This window comes from Lissotriton vulgaris, chromosome 7 (genome assembly GCF_964263255.1).
Source record: "Lissotriton vulgaris chromosome 7, aLisVul1.2, whole genome shotgun sequence".
In the NCBI taxonomy this organism is placed as follows: Eukaryota; Metazoa; Chordata; class Amphibia; order Caudata; family Salamandridae; genus Lissotriton; species Lissotriton vulgaris.
Genome location: NC_141695.1, coordinates 1,103,180,676 through 1,103,198,492, shown reverse-complemented (window position 1 = coordinate 1,103,198,492; position 17,817 = coordinate 1,103,180,676). Strand labels below are relative to the sequence as shown.

Genomic DNA, 17,817 nt, shown 5'->3' with positions numbered 1-17,817 from the left:
CCCCCACCCTCCCTCCCCCCTCCGCATCAACCATCAGCCCAGGGAGGAGCATCACACCCATCGTTCTGATCCAGACAGATCCATCCCTAAAAGCTAGGGCCCTGGCACAGCACCCATCAGATCCAGGGGAATAAGTTGTAAGACTTGTAGGTACTTTGGGCATGTAACTTCTCTAAACTCCTTGGACAGAAGTCGTAAAAACGGGGCCCACAAGGTAGCATATTCGGACCCTCTGCCATCTATATTTAAAGAAAGACGTTCCATCGCCAGGGCATGCCACAAGCGCATCAACCAGTCACGCACATCCGGAATATCCGGGGAGCCCCAGCGCGCCAGCAGGACCTGTCGCGCAGTCAACAGTCCCAGTGCAATTTGTCGTCCTAGTGGGAGTGCGCAGAGGGAAACAAGTAGGGGATGGGAGGCCTAGCAGTGTATGCTCGGGGAGCCTGGGCAGTGAGACTTGAAATGCAGCATCTAGTTCATCGAGCACCGTTTTCCAATATCGTTCCAGCTTGGGGCAGTGCCATAACAAATGCAAGAGAGTGCCCGACATACCGCACCCTCTCCAGCAAAGACTAGATTTAGCCCTGTCCCAGGACGCAACGCGCGGTGGTGTATAGTACCAGTACGTCGCCAGCTTGTAGGCCGACTCCGTACCCACTGTGTTAGCTGTCGTGTGATGTGTGCGATAGAATGCTTGCTCCCACTCCTTCTGCGAGAGTGGCCGCCCCAGCTCCACCTCCCAACGCACCTGCGCTTTTGTACGCTGCCTCCGTGGGTCACGCAAAATAATGGCATATAGCTAAGAGATAAGGCTCCGATCATTCTTTTTGCGCAGGAGCCATTGCTCGAAAGTCGTGTGGGAGCGTGACAATAAATGTCACATTGGCCGGCTGTGTCACCCAGTGTGCGACCTGTGCATAGGCAAAACAATCCGACACATCCAGTAGGGAATGTTCAGATCGCAGCTCCGAGAAGGGGACGAGCCCCTCGAAATCAAAAAGCATTCCCACTCTCTTACAATCCTTCTCTCGCCAGCGGTGGAAGACTGGCGATGCAAGGCCAGGGGGGAAGGCGGGATTGTCCACAATCGGTGTCATGGGTGAGGGGAAGGTCGTCCAGCCCTTACGAAGCGCCAATTGATCCCAGGCCTTGAGTGTTGGTGACATCACTGGCGAGGAATATTGCCCTCACGCCCTATCTTTGCGAGGCAACCAAAGTTCCCGCCAAATGTTGCAACCCGCCACAGTCTGGTCCATGAACAACCAATGTTTACTCGATTCCGGCTTATTCTATTCAACCACGCAGCGATGACAGGTGGCTTGAAAATAGGCCATGAGATGAGGAAAGCCCAAACCGCCAGCTGCTTTCGGGAGTGTGGTCGTCGCAAACGCCGCTCGGGGGCGCTTGTTGTCCCAGAAAAACCTATTCAGCAAGCCCTGGAGTTTCTTCAGAGCTCCTTTCGGTGGTGTGAGGGGGAGCATCTGAAAGACGTATAGTATTCTGGGCAGAAGAGTCATTTTAATAGCCGCTAACCTGCCAAACCACGACAGGTTAAGGCGCGACCATGCAGAGATAGATTTGGTAGTCTGCTCTATTAGATTAGTGTAATTCAAGGAAAGCGTCCGGGGCACAGTCGGCGCGAGGCGGATGCCCAGATACGTGATGTCAGATTGCGCCCAGCGGAAGTCAAAGTCCCGCTGCAATTCAGCCACCTCCTCCGGCGGGACAGAAATGTTTAGGATTTCAGATTTAGTAAAGTTAAACTTAAAGCCAGCCGCGTCATGGAAAGCCTGAATCTCCACGGAGAGGCAGCGCAAAGAAGCAGCGGGGTCCGGTAGTGCCAGAATGACATCATCGGCATACAGGCTTATTTTATGTTCGTCGGCTCCAAATTTAATGCCCACAATGTCGGGGTGGGATCTGACACGCTGGGCAAAGGGCTCCATATAAAACGCAAACAGGAGCGGCGAGAGAGGGCACCACTGCCGCGTCCCCCTGGTGATGGAGAATGGAGCCGATCTACAACCATTGACCCGCACGACCGCTTTCGGGGACGCATACAGGGCCTGAATCCAGCACAAGAAATTACCCTTGAGGCCGAAAGTCTGTAGTACTCGGAAAAACAATCCCCACTCGACCCTGTCAAAGGCCTTCTCCGCATCGATGGATAGGAGGAAGGCCTGGGTCTTTGCGCAATGGACTCCATCCAGCAGGTGCAGCAACCTCTTAGAATTGTCACTACCTTGGTGGGTAGGAATAAAGCCCGATTGGTCCGTTTCAACCACGCCATCCAAAAGGGGACTACGTCGCGCCGCAAGAATGCCCACGAAGAGCTTGGCGTCGATGTTAAGGAGAGAGATTGGCCGATAAGAACTACAATCAGCGGGGTCTTTGCCAGGTTTAAGTATGACCGTAATGGCGGCATCGGACATGGAGGGCGTGACTGAGCCAGTGTCCAGGAACGAATTAAAAAGGCGGGTCAGAAACGGAGCCAGTTCCCGACAAAAGGTTTTATAAAAAAGTGCTGAGAAACCATCGGGCCCAGGGAATTTAGCTAACTTAAGCTGGGCAATGGCGGAGATAACCTCCTCCACGCGGATCTCCGTGTTGAGGTCCTCGACAGCATTCTCTAATAAGGGGGTAATGCCAGCTGCCTTAATGTACTGGTCACAATCTACGGGCGATGTACCCTCCTTCGTGTACAAGGTCTGGTAAAAACGGCGAAAGGCCGCCACGATCTCGGAGTCGGTGGTGTGCGACACAGATTGGTGGTCACGGATGTCGGTGATGGCCTGAGATTGGGTCTGGGCCCGCAAGCGATGGGCCAGCATTTTGCCCCCCTTGTCCCCACTCAAGTAGAACTTATGACGGAAGCGCAGCAGCGCATATTCTGCCCTATCTAGATCCAGATGTTTCAGCATGCGCCTCTTGGTTTCAAGCTCCCTCCAAACCCTGCGAGCACCAGTACGTTTGTGGATAGACTCCAAGCCTCGCAACTCTCCCTCCAGCTCCTCCCTCTTATCTCTTCGAAGCTTGGAGTACGTGGCTGCTGAAGCAATAAAGTCCCCCCTAACCACCAGCTTCAGCGCCTCCCAAATAGATCCTATCGCCGTTTCTCCGATGGGGTTCTCGGCAAAGTAATGTGTGATAGTGTCCCTAATCTTCTCCACTACAGAGTCGGCGCGGAGCATGGAGTCGCATAGTCGTCAGCCAGCTGAGGGGGGGTGTGTGCCGCATAGGGTAAACGCGACCGTGAGGGGCGCATGGTCTGAGAGGGAACGGGGGGCAATATCCGCGTCATGGAGGTGGGGCAACAGGGCAGAAGAAGCCAGAAAGTGGTCCAGGCGCGCGTATGTCTGGTGTGCAGCCGAGTAATATGTGTAGTCGCGCTCCTGGGGGTGTTGTAGCCGCCACACATCATGCAAACCGCCATCTGACAACCACTGCTTCCCTTCTGCCGACCAGGTCCCCCAGTTGTGCAGTCTATTCGCCAATCTATCGAGGGTCTCATGCATTATAAGGTTAAAGTCCCCTCCCACCAAGAGGAAAGCATCAGGGGAAGCAAGGACCTGTGCCAGAGCTGAGCTCAGAAAAGGCTCCTGTTGTGTGTTCGGCACGTACATGGACCCAATGGTAAAGGTCGCATCCCCCCACTGCACCAGCACCGCCAGAAATCTCCCCCGTATGTCTACCAGGTGGGCCAAGATCTTACATCGCATCCGGGCGCTGAAGAGGAGGGCAACTCCGTTCTTCTTAGCCGGGCCCAATGACCATAGCTGAAGGGGGAATCTCTTATCTCGCATTTAACGCTCATCCTTATGCAGGAGATGCGTCTCCTGCAAGAGGCATACATCACCCCCAGATTGTTCAAGGCAGGATAGGACCGCAGAGCGTTTCACTGGATTGTTTAGTCCCCTAACATTGAGGCTCAACACTTTCAGCTTCCTAGCCATCCCTGTCTAACAAGATCAGCGAATGTGCCCCAGAGCGAATCCAGAGCTAAGCGTACCCCTCCCACACGCCCAGCGCACACACCCACCGGCATAAAGGAAAGGAGCGGAAATGCACATATACACATAGGTCTGATGTGGAGTCCTCTCCTCTACCCACCCCCTCCCCTTCCCCCAACACACATACTGAACCCCCCTACAACAGAACCAAACAGAAGTAGAAAAAGAACAGAGTGAGGTACGAAGGTTCGTAATATAGGCCACAAAGGCAAGGGGAATAGGTACCAGTCCACAGTCTTCCAGATCCCGATACAGGACTCACTCATCCAGCAGGACATACTAGAGTACCTTCAGGGGATGCCCCCCTCCGACGCCAGCAGTGTACCCTCCTGGGCCTCACGGCACCTCCGAGACATCACCTGGAGCCGCCTCCATAACCAGGGCCACAAAGGCCACAGCTGCGCCCCTCTCCTGGAGGCACACCGAGGGATCAGGCCCTTTCTTGGGTGTAGAGCGACCCTATGTCTGCCAATACGTCGAGCGTCTTCGTCACCTGGGGGTATCGCCCCTGCCCGCAGACTCCGTCTCCGTGCGTTCTATACCAAGGAGGTCCATGGCAGCCGTGAGCGAGCGCATCTGAACCAGTTTGTTTTGCCAGCGGAAAATGAGTCGGAACGGATGACCCCACATGTATGCGATGTTGTGATCCCGCAGGTAGGACGTGACTGGTTTGAAGTCCCTGCGCTTCTGCAGTGTTGATGCCACCAAATCCTGGTAGAGCACTGGATTATGCCCACGGAACTGCAGGGGGACGACGTCTCGTGCCATCTTGAGGATACGTTCCTTCAATTGAAAATCATGCACGCAGAAGAGGATGTCTGGCGGCGGTGCCTTCGCACCCTTGGGTAGCCCCACCCGATGCACTCTGTCCGTACGAATGTCCGAGACCTCCTCGTCTTGCAGGACCTGCTTAAAGAGGGCCTCAACGTACTCCTGTAGATCCGATCCCTCACCCTTCTACGGCACCGCTCTGATCCGGATATTGTTGCGGCGGGACCGGTTCTCCAAATCCTCTGCATGTGCCTGAAGGTCGAGGTTCTGCTCGGTGAGCCGGATAACGTCCTGCTGAAGCTGGTGGATATCGCCCCCTGTCCCAAGGTCGTGTTCTTCCAGCGTGGCTACCCGCTCTCCTATGTCATCCACGTCTCTTCGGACCTCCCTCAGGTCCGCGGCCAGCTAAGTGCGCAGTCCTGCAATGTCCTCCTTGATGGCTACAAAGAGTTCCAACATGAAGGCTTTGGTCGCAGGTTCCTCCTCAGGCTCCGACCCGGAGACTTGTCAGCCACTGGGGACACGGTCTGCGCCGCGTTTTTCTGTATTCCGCCCTTGCCCGGCTTGTCTTTCCTCACCCTAGCCGCCGCCATGATCGAACCAAGTGGGCGCCTCCTCCGCAGGACGCTCCCGTGGCAAGTAAAGGCCGCTGCACCGCCCTCGTAACCGGGCCCAGGCACGCACGTGGCCCACCAGGCCTCAGACCAGCCACATGTGCCTCACTTCACTTCGAGGCCTCCTAACTCGGCCCCGCAGCGCAGGGGGGCCGGTACTGCCAGTCCTCCGCAGAAAAGGGGCACTTCGCGGAGCCGGTTGCCACCCGGTCAGACAATAGGCAAGGCCGGGGCGCAGGGCGAAACAGCGCGGGGTGGAGGTAAAGCGCGCCCCAGCAGGGACTCACCAGTACTCGTGGAGAAGGCCTCCGTAGGCCCCAAAGGTCCGGTCCCCTGATGGGTAGCTCAGCTCCACCATGCACAGGTCCTCAGAGGGGGAGACCCTCGATGCACCATAATGGCCAGATTTAGCTCCAACCCCCGCTGGCAGGAAGAACGCGGCGTCTAGGCTCGGGAGGGCCGCTCCCAACCGCGGCAGATCTCTTATGGGGCGGGCCGCCCCCGCTTCCCCCAGCCGTCGTCTCCAGTAACCACTGCTGTACAAATCGGGCCCCGGGTCTTCTCTCCCTCCGCTCCTCTGCTCAGCAACGTCGGGGCCGCGTAGGCCCAGAAGCAGCGGTCTCGCGTAGTCTGCCGAGCCGCAGGCTGCTCTCCGCCGGGCACTCAGGCCTTTGGACTCCACCGGAACACCGCCTCAAAGCGCCTCTCGGGTCTGCTCCCGGCACCGCTCACCTCGTGGGTTGCCAACGGGGTCCCAGGGAAAACCCCGGCCAGGTTTCACGAGCAGAAGGTGTCCGCAGCCGTTCCCTGCACAGGCCGGAGGTCACCTCGTTTGCGGGCCGAGCACAGGTCGCAGGCCGCGTCCAGATCAGCTCCCGGGTCACCGCCTTGTCGATAGTCGGGTGTCAGGAACAGAGCACACCGCCTCGGGAGAGGTAGAGGCGTACAAACGTCGGGGGCCGGGCTCCGAAAGGGTGCTTTTACGTTGTTAAGAACGGCCAGGCGCCGGAGGGACACAGAAGCACGTCCTACTCCGCCTCCATCTCGGCCACGCCCCTGAACAATGATTTTAAAGAAGGGTTGGTATATTTTAGGCTTCCTTAGGAAGCACAAATCTGGTCCCTGGTGTTTTTGTTGCCAGGGTTTGCATATGCTGTTTACGGTGACCTGATGCAAAGATTTTAACCCCTAAATATTTATAGGACACTAAACTAGGTATGAAGTGGGGGCCTATTTTCCATGTTTGGGTAGTGCTGTGTTTATTTTTGAGAAGATGATTACTTTGGTCTTCTCATGATTTATTTTCAATTTCTGCTGGCAGTATTTTTGAAGATTGTTTAATGAAGTTTGATGACCAATGGTGGTCTAGTCTAGAATGACGGTGCCAACAGCGAATTGCAAGATGATCAACAATTTTCTGTTTAGCTTAACTGAACTTTCCCCTCGATTTGCAATCATGGGTTCTATGCTGGCGACAAGCACATTGAACACCATTAGGTCTAGGATGCATTCCAAAGTATTGCATTAAAGATTTTATCATGGAGTCCCAATTTGCAGTACGTCACAGAGCAGTCTTCTATGAATGCTATCAAAGCACACATGAAGGGATGTGCCTCTGCCATGATGTTATCTATGTGGTTCCACTTTTTTACCCTGAACCTCGTCTGAAATCCGGGAACTAGGTAACATTTGGTGCACAGAGATGTAAAATAAAGATGCCAAGTTTTCGACTTATAAGTCCAAAACAGCTATATGTCTATAATTAGACATAATTAGACAGGTTGTTTCTTTTCCTCTGTTTATGGATGGCTTTACTAGAAGATCATTTCCAAGATGCCCGTATTTTGGCTAAAAGGAAGTGGTTTTTAAGGCCCCTGGTCAATAATTCCAGCCAAGATGATGAATTTGTTTTAACAAAAAATGTTGGAATGCCATTAGTTTCTGTGACAGCATTTGTCTGGATTTCTGTGATTATTTTGTGATAGATGTTCTCTGTTCACCCACTTGTAGCTTGTGGGTCCGGACTTTTGTCTTGACAAGTCAAAAGTGTTCCTTCCATACTCCACTGGTTGAACATTATTGCTGGCGAGAATTTAGGGTATTGGTTGGTCTTAGTGTATGAAAGATCGTCAGTTGGATAAGGTTTAACATATTTTTCTGGGGACATTTTGTTGACCCCTTTATTTGTATGTGGTTCCAATAGATTGAAGGAACTGGGGAGCTTTGCTGCACTAACTGGTTCTTGGTTGGGGCCAACAGGGAGAGCGGATTTCACAAAACTATTTTTTTCCCTAGTGGATTCAGTAATCCATTTACCACAAAGGTCAGTTTTTTAATCTACCAACTCCTTACACAGCAGTCACCTGATTCCTCCATGTAGGGCTGATTTTTTTTTTTGATAAACAATTTTTTATTGTTTTTACAAAGAACAAGCACCAGCAATATGACATTGGATAGCATGGATAGTGACATGAGACACTTAAGAGCAAAGACATTGCTTTTAAACCCCACCTTGCAGCACTGAATACAAACATCATGTATAGAGTTCTGGCTACACCACGGCCCCCAGCCATTTGACCCACACCCTCCGGTATTTCTTAGGACACCCCCGTGCCTCATACAGGGGTTTTTCTTGTGCCCAGCACCAATCCACCTCCTTTCGCCATTTCTCAGAACCTGGTGGCGTGGGAAGCTTCCAGGAGGCTCTATGTCCCGCTTGGTCACAACCATTTCTGTGTTGTAAAGTAATTTCTCGTTTCTGACCCCGTCTAGTCCATCGGTAATCCCGAGAAGAGAGTGCCGTGGATCGTGAGGTACCTCCCAACCCAGGACCTCGGTCAGTTCACTTTCAATCTCACCCCAGAACTGAGCTAGATGAGGACACACCCACAGCATGTGGAATAGGGCTGAACATTTACTGCTGGGATGAACACTCACAATCCGTGCCCAACCTAAGAAATGGCATGCCTGATAAACCACCTGTATTTCAAGGCAATGTTCCTCCAGCTGACATAATTCCTTCCTCTTCTTCCAGGAAAGCTGTCCATATCTTATGAGGCATTATAGCCCCAGTGTTGTATTTGAACAGTCAGTAATCGCCATGGTCTCATTCCATTCCTTGGTTAGCAGTTTAGCTGAGCATGCACATGCTCAACATGCATTTTCCTGGCTTGCATTTGGAGCGGGAAAAAAGAAATCTTCACTCTAAGCCGGTTGCTCCATGGTTCTCAGAAGGGGCAGATAAATTGGCTGATCTTTCAGTTACTTTTCAAGTGGGAATTGAATTTCCTTTTTTACATCTGTATACATTAGAGGATAATCACCATTGTCTACAATTCTCCTTTCTTCTTCATCATGACCAAATCTCCTTAGATGTCCTCTCCAACTGGATTGTTTGAGTAAATTCCTTCCAGCTTTTTTGACAGCTGTTATCATACTTTGTGGTATACAAACATTCAGTACTCTTATCTACTTGGAGATGATGTGCATAGCCCTATTCTGGGCAGGACAAATTGATTTTTTTTCTACTTTTTGGACTTCAAAAGCTTCCGAATTTTCTGGTTCAAAAGGTACACAGTTTATCTATTTCTCCCTACCATTGGTGAACATAAGAGCCTAGTTCCCGAAAATGTAGAATAGTCTCATCTGAGTTTGTCAGAATCCGTTATTGCTGCCTGCTGTCTCTGACTATCCTAGTTGTCTTTGAAACATTTTCACTCCTTTTAGATATTCTGCTTTATAGAAGGATCTGAAATTAGTCCTTACCTCTTTGATGTGCAACCCATTTAAACCTATTTTGTGACACTGACCTCATACCATGTTAAGCAAATATCCTAGTTATTGCTACTTCCCAAGAAGGAGTGCTAATTAACAATAATATCTTCACTGCCTCTCTTCGAGCAATCCATAGTTAGCTATTCATAAACAAAACAGTACAGAGAACACCACCTACATTTTGACAGAGTTTTCACCTTAACGGGCAAATGATTCTTGCTGTAGTTCATAAAGAGCTCAAGCATCCTGGGTGAAGAAAACCTTTTATGATCTGGTTATGTTGTTTTCAAGAGTTGTTCATTCTTCTTTGAGAAAACCATCTTTTGACGTCTGGTCATGTTTTCTACCATTGAAAAAGAATCAAATGCCACTATGCCCTCTTTGATAGCAGCATGCATATCCAAAGACAGCAACTCAAATGGCGCTCCACTAGACTTAAGTCAGTATTGGTAGATTTTCTAATGCATTTCTAGAGCATTCACCAGAGTTACCAGCATGCTTTTCTCATGCATTGCCTAGTAGATTAATGTTTGCATTAAACCCGTTTACAGGTTGCTATCTATCGCTCCTCTCTAGTATTTATGGAATTGTGAAATTCGTTTCCCAGCCAAATGGGAAACAAATATAGCATCATTAAAGATTAAGAAAATAGCTTGTTCATTGTGATTCTGGTACTCTTAATTCTTGCAACCCCTCCTTCACAACATTAATTTCAGACATGCCTTCTTCAAGCATCTGCTGTGTTATAATCATACATTGGAGAAAAAAACGTGGAAACTTGGCTTGGACTTACCATGATGATGCCTAGCTACAAGGTATGCCTGCGCATTGACTGACATTTTGGAGAATAGTTTCTCCAGTCTTACATACACTAGGTCTTACAAACTGTTCTGAAGAAGTGTGCACAAGAAAATCAGAATCAACATGAAAAAAACTTTCCTTCCTCCTCATTCAGTTGTTTGACTTGTCGCACTCACTGCATTGTTCAGTTACCTCTCACATGGGACCCATCATTTTCCAGTTACCACATAGTACTTCTATCAGTAAAAAGGTATTTGACTAACATTCAGATTCCAAAAACAAAAGAGTTAGCAAAATCGAACAGCATGTCTAGACAAATTACAAGACAGTGGAAATGTGCCTTTCCGATTTCGTTTGCCAAGACTTATTTTCCATATGAATCCCTCAGTAATTTAAATGTAGAGGTCAGTCTGGGAAACCTTCATGGCTCTTTCTCCAGACACTAGATCAAATTGCCCCCTCGCACAAACTCCTGCCACCTCCAGCAGAAACAATACCCCTGGTTTTCGGCTGGTGTAAAGCTGGAGAAATCCAAGTGCAAAAGGCTAGAAAGACGCAGGCGGAAGATCAAAGCTCCCGCAGCTGAAGAAGAATTTAAATTGCTGCTAAAGGGCATCTTCCATACTCCACTTGTTGAACATTATTACTGGCGAGAATTTTGGGCATTGGTTGGTCTTAGTGTATGAAAGATCGTCAGTTGAATAAGGTTTAACATATTTTTCTGGGGACATTTTGTTGACCCCTTTATTTGTATGTGGTTCCAATAGATTGAAGGAACTGGGGAGCTTTGCTGCACTAACTGGTTCTTGATTGCGGCCAACAGGGAGAGCGGATTTCACAAAACTAATAATTTTTTTCCCTAGTGGCTTCAGTAATCCATTTAACACAAAGGTCAGTTTTTTAACCCCTTCCATGCTCATGACGAGCTCAGCTCGTCATGCAGTACAGTGCTCCTGTGCTCATGACGAGCTGAGCTTGTCATGACCACACCCGTTTTCATTGTTGTCCAGCACAGCAGGGGGAACTCTCAAGCATCAATGTGGTTAATCTACCAACTCTTTACAGAGCAGTCACCTGATTCCTCCATGTAGGGCTGACATTTTTTTATGATAAACAATTTTTTATTGTTTTTACAAAGAACAAGCACCGAAGAAACTTTACAATTAACAAGATTGAACAAGCAACCAATTTCACGAAAACTCTGTTCAAAACACTTGGGGCCAGATGTACGAAGCCTAATACCAGTCGGTAACGGCAGAAATTACCGAATTTCGGCCATTACCGACCGGTATTAGGCTTTTCAGATGTAGGGGCCTAATTTAAGGATTCTGTAATTTATCGAATCGGTAATTTAAGGAATCGGTATATTACCGAATCCTTAATGTAGGAAGCACTCAAGTGAGTGCTTGTCACTTGTAAGGATTTGTTATTTACCACCAACTACAATTTGGTGGTAAAGATCGAAAACCCTAAAAAAACCAATTTTGTGCCTTTTTCAACTGTACCATGTGGCAGACTTACATGCCCTTAGAGCATGTATGTGTGCCACATGTGCACCCATGTACCATACAGGGGTTCAACAGGGTGTCAATGTGCCACCCTGCCACCCATGTAAGTCTACCCCCTTTTACCGATTCAGTATTTACCGAATCAGTAATTCTCATTCATTCCTATGGGCCTCCAGGCCCATAGGAATGAATAGGGCATACCGAAACGATAAATAACGAATCGGTATTTACCGAATTTTACCGATTTGGTAAAATTTACAGAATCATTAGCTACATATCATTTACCGATTCTAAAATACCGAATTGGTAAAATTCGGTATTTTAGAATCTGTAAATTATATTTACCTACATCTGGCCCTTAATGATTTCATTAAACCACTTGCCTGCGCGCCTTTGTTCTCGGCTGCGCGAAAGCTGTGCGACTCGTTAGCCAATTTTCTTGAAGACAATACAAGCAATATCTATTCAGAGTTTCCCCTAACTTGGAGCTAACTTGGCTATCTTCCTGACTTTAGTCTACCTTCACCTAAGCTCATCTTGCATCTGGAGAGCTTTGTTCTTTGAACCTTGGAGTAGATTCCAGAGGCTGCTAGAAACAGCCAAATCAGGATCACCATTGGTCACATGACCTCCTAGGATTATGGTGAGCCATTCAAGCTCAATTATTCCCGCTATGTCCCTTTTTAATCTCTCCATGGATTCAGCCTCTGTCGTTATCATCTAGAGAACGTCCCAAGTCTCCCCTATTTTAAAAAAGCCCAACGCGGACCCTATCAATCCCTCTAATTAATCCTCCTATCTCTCTGTTTCCTGTCCTTAGCAGACTTTTAGAGAACATAATAAATAAACTGCTCTCTATTTACTTGGAGGAACATAAGCTCTTTAATCCCTCTGTCATGCTTTAGAACCTGTCACAGTACAGAGCCTGCACGTGTCTCTGTTACTGATAGTTTCAGAATATTCCTGGATGCAGGGACAGCAAAGATGCTTGTGCTTTTGGACCTAACTGCAGTTTTTGGCAATGTCTCCCATGACATCTTAATCTACAGGATGCACAACATCGGGTTCTGCAGCAAAGAACTCCAGTGGTTTGTTGAATTCTTTAAAGACCTTTGTCAAACCATCTCTCTGAAGCCTTGTAGATCACGTACCATGCCAGTCGGTAATGGAGTACCGCATGTGTTCACACTAAGCCCCCATGTTATTCAGCATCCACTTTTCACCTTTGGCACAAATCGTCAAGGCATTGTGGTTTTAAGACCATATCCTATGCTGAGGACACACAGCTGGTCATCTCCTTTGGTCCTGATCTGAAAGGGGTGAAAGCTTACTTCTCTGACTGTTTGGGGAAGATAGCCTCTTAAATATCCCACAACTGCCTACAACTAAATGGAGAAAGTACTGAATACTTCTGTTCAAGAAACCCCAATTCCTATGGAAGTCAGATTGGTGGCCATCTGAACTAGGTCTTGCCCTGTCCCCAAAACAAGTAGTTAAAAACCTTGGTGACACTTCTGTAGCAGTGAACGGCCAAATTTCAACGCTATATGGAATCTGTTTTGCCACCATTCAATTATTGAAAAAAACATTTACTTGGCTCTCCTCTACTTCCAGGAAAACCCTAGCTCAAGCCTTAATCACAAGCCATCTTGACTATAGAAATGCTCCATTTGTACGTGCAAGTGAGACTTTGCTATCTAAACTGCAGGTGGTACAGAATAATGCAGCCAAACTTATGTGCATTCTCCCGTATGGTTCTCCCTCTGCTCCAATACTACACTCTCTGTACTGGCTACCTATTAGGAAGAGACTCCTCTTTAAGGTGTGCTGTCTTACTCATAAATGCTTGAATGCTTAAATGGCAACACTCAATCCTACATAAAAAAATATTCACAGACGCTATCATCTGACCAGATTGTTGAGATCCACAGACAAAACCCTACTTCATATTCCGTGGATTTGCACCAACAGATTTGGCAGGTGTTCTTTCTACTATCTGGCCCCTCTACTGGAATAGACTTCCCCCACAAATCTTTTGTGTACAAAGTTAGAAAAGTTTTTTAAAACTCCTAAAAACATGGCTGTTTTAGTTAATTTTACTAGGCTCATTCTCCAGCAGAGCACTGGGATATCCGTCCGGGGATGGTTCGCTGCGCTATACTAAGTGATGCTAACACAACATAACAAAGGTATTGCCTCATCATAGGACTTGTTACAATTGCTCTACTTGAGCTCTGCATAGTCTGTATTTGATGAGAGGCAAATGACATTTGCCATTCAGAAGAGGATTTGATTGCTGGATTGGTCAGGAACTGGGAGGCTCTTTTCCTTGTAGTTACATTTACACCCTGACCCATACTTAATTGAAATTAAATCAAATTAAGTAATTACCTCTAATCTAATGCTGATCCTAGTAGTAACTATTACCCTTGCATTCATTTATATATTGTTTTTTATACAAATTCAAGCACTTCCATAATATAAATTACATTAAATAATTATTTGTTTGCATCCCTGAATCTAACTAATCAGATTTTAATTAAACTGTATAAGTATTATCGCTTATCGTTCTTTATTTTAATATAGTTTTAAATGACTCTTTGGTACAGTGAAATATTAGTGCACTAACCTAAGATGATGATAAGGTAATCTTGGTAATAGCAATGTGTAATTGCCACATCGATAAAGTGGCATTAATGTGCCTACCCGCCCCCCCAACTCCACTTCCTAATCCTAAAGAAGTAGCTTTCTGCACCAGAACTTCAATATAATGATAATGTCAGAGTTATCCGCCCAGTGTCAAGCGTCTTAGACTTAGGAGAAGAAACATTTATAAAGATATACAAAGACATTAGGAAATTACTAGCAGGAGCCACTGAGAGGCTAAAGTGTTCTAGCTGGTACTCATGGTAAGTGGCGGAAGATATTAATCTTAGTAGGAACCACAAGGATGTACAGCAGCAAGAGGCAAACCCATTTAGGAATGCTTCGGACAGTTAAAAAAAACAATGAAGTACACAGAGAAACAAACAGAATAGAAACTGCCAAGCAAGAATGTTATTATAAATGCTCTTTCACGCAACCAATACCAGCCTTTTTTTTATCAGTGCTGCAAGTTTATAAATCAATCGACGAAATAGCCCTGGAGCAATTTTTCCCCTACCTTTTCTGAGTTTTGAATGGGGCTCTATCAAGCCGAAATCCACACCTTTCCCCATTACCCCCCTCTTTTCCCTGTAAAAATTCAAAAATGTGTCCGGGGGGGGGGGGGGTTCTTTACTAGTCAGAGGTCCTGGGTGATGTTACCATACAAATTTAAGGTATCCTAGAGCCTGCTGGGCCGACGTAAATTATTGGAACTTATTTTTCAAGTTAATATAGACTTACTTAATTCTTACTGCTAAAAATCTGTTTTCTGTGTTAGTATTTGTCCTTCTCGCCCCCTGCAGCTAGTACGAAGTTTGAAATACTGGCAAAAAATCTATAACATTGTTTTTGTTCTTTAATTTTAGGGTAATTCCTGAATCTCCACGATGGCTGATCTCACAGGGAAGAATTGATGAGGCAGAACTCATTATTCAAAAGGCTGCAAAGAGAAATGGCATTACAGCTCCTGTACCCGTATTTGACAAATCTGAGGTAAACTTTGGTGAATATCTGTTTTGGTTCTGCATGCCTAGAGCACTTAATTCGTAAAACCTATTTAAGCTAGTCTGCTCATTAGTCTGTCAAATAAGTTGAGCTTTTTTTATTTTAAGCAACAAGTTTCTTGGATAAAGATTTTCTTAAAGAAGTAGCGGGCCTTTAAGTTTTTTGACCTACAGGACTGCACGCCCTGTGCACCATCTGACCAATATATAACCAAGTGGGAAGCCTGCAGAGCTGACACTATCTAGAAGAATGTATATCCTGCGAGTACAATTGCAGATGGCATATTCCTAATGCTTATACAGAGCCATGCCTTGCATGTGCTTGATTTTTAAGAACCTTTGCACTTTCTGTCAAAATATGTACTTACTAAAGAATGAATGTTGAAGTTTTCCACACATTGGCATCCAGGATTTGACACTGTGTCAAAGCCTCACGTGTTGGCATATCAGATGACCCGTTGAAATGAGGTGGAACCTGAAGACTATCCTTTGGTGATGTGTGATATATAGGAAAAGTATCACTTGCACATTGCTGGCAAGGTGGGTCTAAGTTCAGTTCGTGGTTACAGAGTACAACAAGCTATGCTGCATATACAACAAAGAATACTTATGCTGGCTCCCACCTCTAAAAGTAGTTTCTAGTTGTCTCTACAGTCCAACCCCCTTTAACACCCTCCTTTGTTTCCCAAACGTGCCCAGTGAGTTTTCACTTTAAATGCCAAGTTCTCCTGAATGTGAATCCATTCCTAGATTCAAGTGTAGGGCCATGCTTTTCTCAAGTTCCTGCCTCATGACAGGGACTTGTTACTGAGTACTAACAACCTTTAAATATTAGGCCTTTATCACAGATTGCCGCCTTGTTGGACCAGGAGATGCTCCCAAAACACTACTGTCATAATGGTGAAAGGCTACCGCCTTCACCAGGAGTTAAGCAGCATACATGCAGTGGTGTCAGCATACCGTGTAATGATGAGTAGGAATGAACAGGTCCTTTTTAGATCGAGCCTAGAGCAGCGCATGCGCTGCTATAGAAATCGACCTCTTGGAATCACTTCAGCTTGCATGTAGTGCTCACACGCCATTGGCCTTTGCTTCTGGCTTTGGCACCCAATTGGCCAAAGGCGTGTGGATGTCCCAGCTTTTAGGAAAAGGTTCACTCCCAGTGCGTTTTGCTCTCGGGAGCCAGCATGACATCTGTTTTGTTTCACCTTTCACTTTCACGGCAGTGGCTTTCTTTGTGGTCTCATTTATTACTTCCTGCTTTGGCTTACTCTTGGCTGAGCTCTCGCGCTTCCCGGAGCCTTGTTTACTCCTTTCCTCGCACAGTTTTTAGGCTTGATTTTTAAGTGGACCAATAAGCAGAAATTATCTTCCCTATCCTTCTTCCTTCTCCACACCCTCACTCGTCTTTTTATGCAGATGTTAAACCTGTGCTGCTGTTTAGCGTTCATGCGTTCTGAAGAGCTTCCTCCTCTCCGCATGTCAGAACGTTTTTTAAAAATCAAATCATGGCGAGTTTAAGGCGTTGCATCTTTCCCTTGACACAAGTTTTGCTTGTTTACTGACAAAGTCTTTTATTGCTTTTGCTTGCTGCAGTTCTTGTTTACAGAAAAAAGGGATGTGTGGTTTACATGTCCATTTTAATTCGACAAATAGGTTGAAAGGTACTACCTTCCTCTGAGCCTGTGGTGCTGTGATGAGCTTTACTTTAAAGCCCCGTCTTGAAACCCATGTGTAGAGTTGCGCTTTAATGGTTGGATGCTACGTCACCACGTAGCGCAAGCGGCGGCCATTTTAGATCGCGCTGGAAAAGCACGATTTCGGCCGGAGCAACCCGAGAGAAAGGCACGCCCGGTACTCTCCTGTAGAAGTGAAATATTATAATAAATACTTTGGCCCTCCACAAGTCCCTGTGTCCTGTCATCATTACACAAGGCAAAAGCCTCATTACAGTGGCGACGAGGGTGGGACATAGAAAAAAAAAACGAAGGAAAAGAAAGGACCAGCACCACGTGGCCAGACACAGCCACAAGAAGCAGGCTGAATCACGGAGGAGCAAGCACAGGCACAGCAGGAGAGCGTGGCAGAGGCGCAGGAAGACGCACCAGAGCAGAGCACACGCCAATACAACCAGGTACTAAGGGCACAGAGACCCAAGGAACGGGGAGTTCCGCTGCTGTGTGCCTAACTTACTCTTGGCTACATCAGTTTGTTGTGAAGTGCTGCACAGCGCAGGGTGTATGTGTGCCTGGAAAGGGTACAATACAGGGATGATGCAGCCCCTGAGCAGTGCATGCATGGTAACTGCAGGTACTGGGTGTGGGTGGACCTAGGAGTGGTACAATACGTGGAGGATGTAGTGCTGTGCAGTGTGACCATGGTAAATGCAGGTGCTGGATGTATGTGTGCCTGTGAGTGGTATAGCGCATTGTGGGCTTATGAATGGTAGAGTATGTGGAGGATACAGTGCTGTGCAGTATGTGTACATTACATATGTGCTCTAGGTGTGTGTGTATGCCTGTGATTGGTACAAACATGGAGGGCCCAAGTTCAATTTTGGGAGACCAAGGCCTGTCTGGTGAAGAATGGAGAGGAATTACAGGAATCCCCTTGACAGATTTGTGTATTGCTGCATTCCTGTAAGCTGAACGAGACACACAATGGAGAGGGGAGAGTCAGGCTTCCC

General features: G+C 47.2%; 1 protein-coding gene across 3 annotated transcripts in view; it reads left to right on the top strand.

The window, feature by feature from the left end:
• Positions 1-17,817, top strand: part of LOC147702977 (organic cation/carnitine transporter 2-like) — a 562,174-nt gene that overhangs the window by 341,883 nt on the left and 202,474 nt on the right. For all 3 annotated transcript variants that reach the window (XR_015297558.1, XM_086931557.1, XM_086931559.1), the window contains one exon: positions 14,994-15,120. Coding sequence is in view for 2 of the 3 variants with exons in the window: in XM_086931557.1 (XP_086787683.1) it covers positions 14,994-15,120 (127 nt within the window). In the remaining variant the exon portion in view is untranslated. The remainder of the gene's footprint in view (positions 1-14,993; positions 15,121-17,817) is intronic.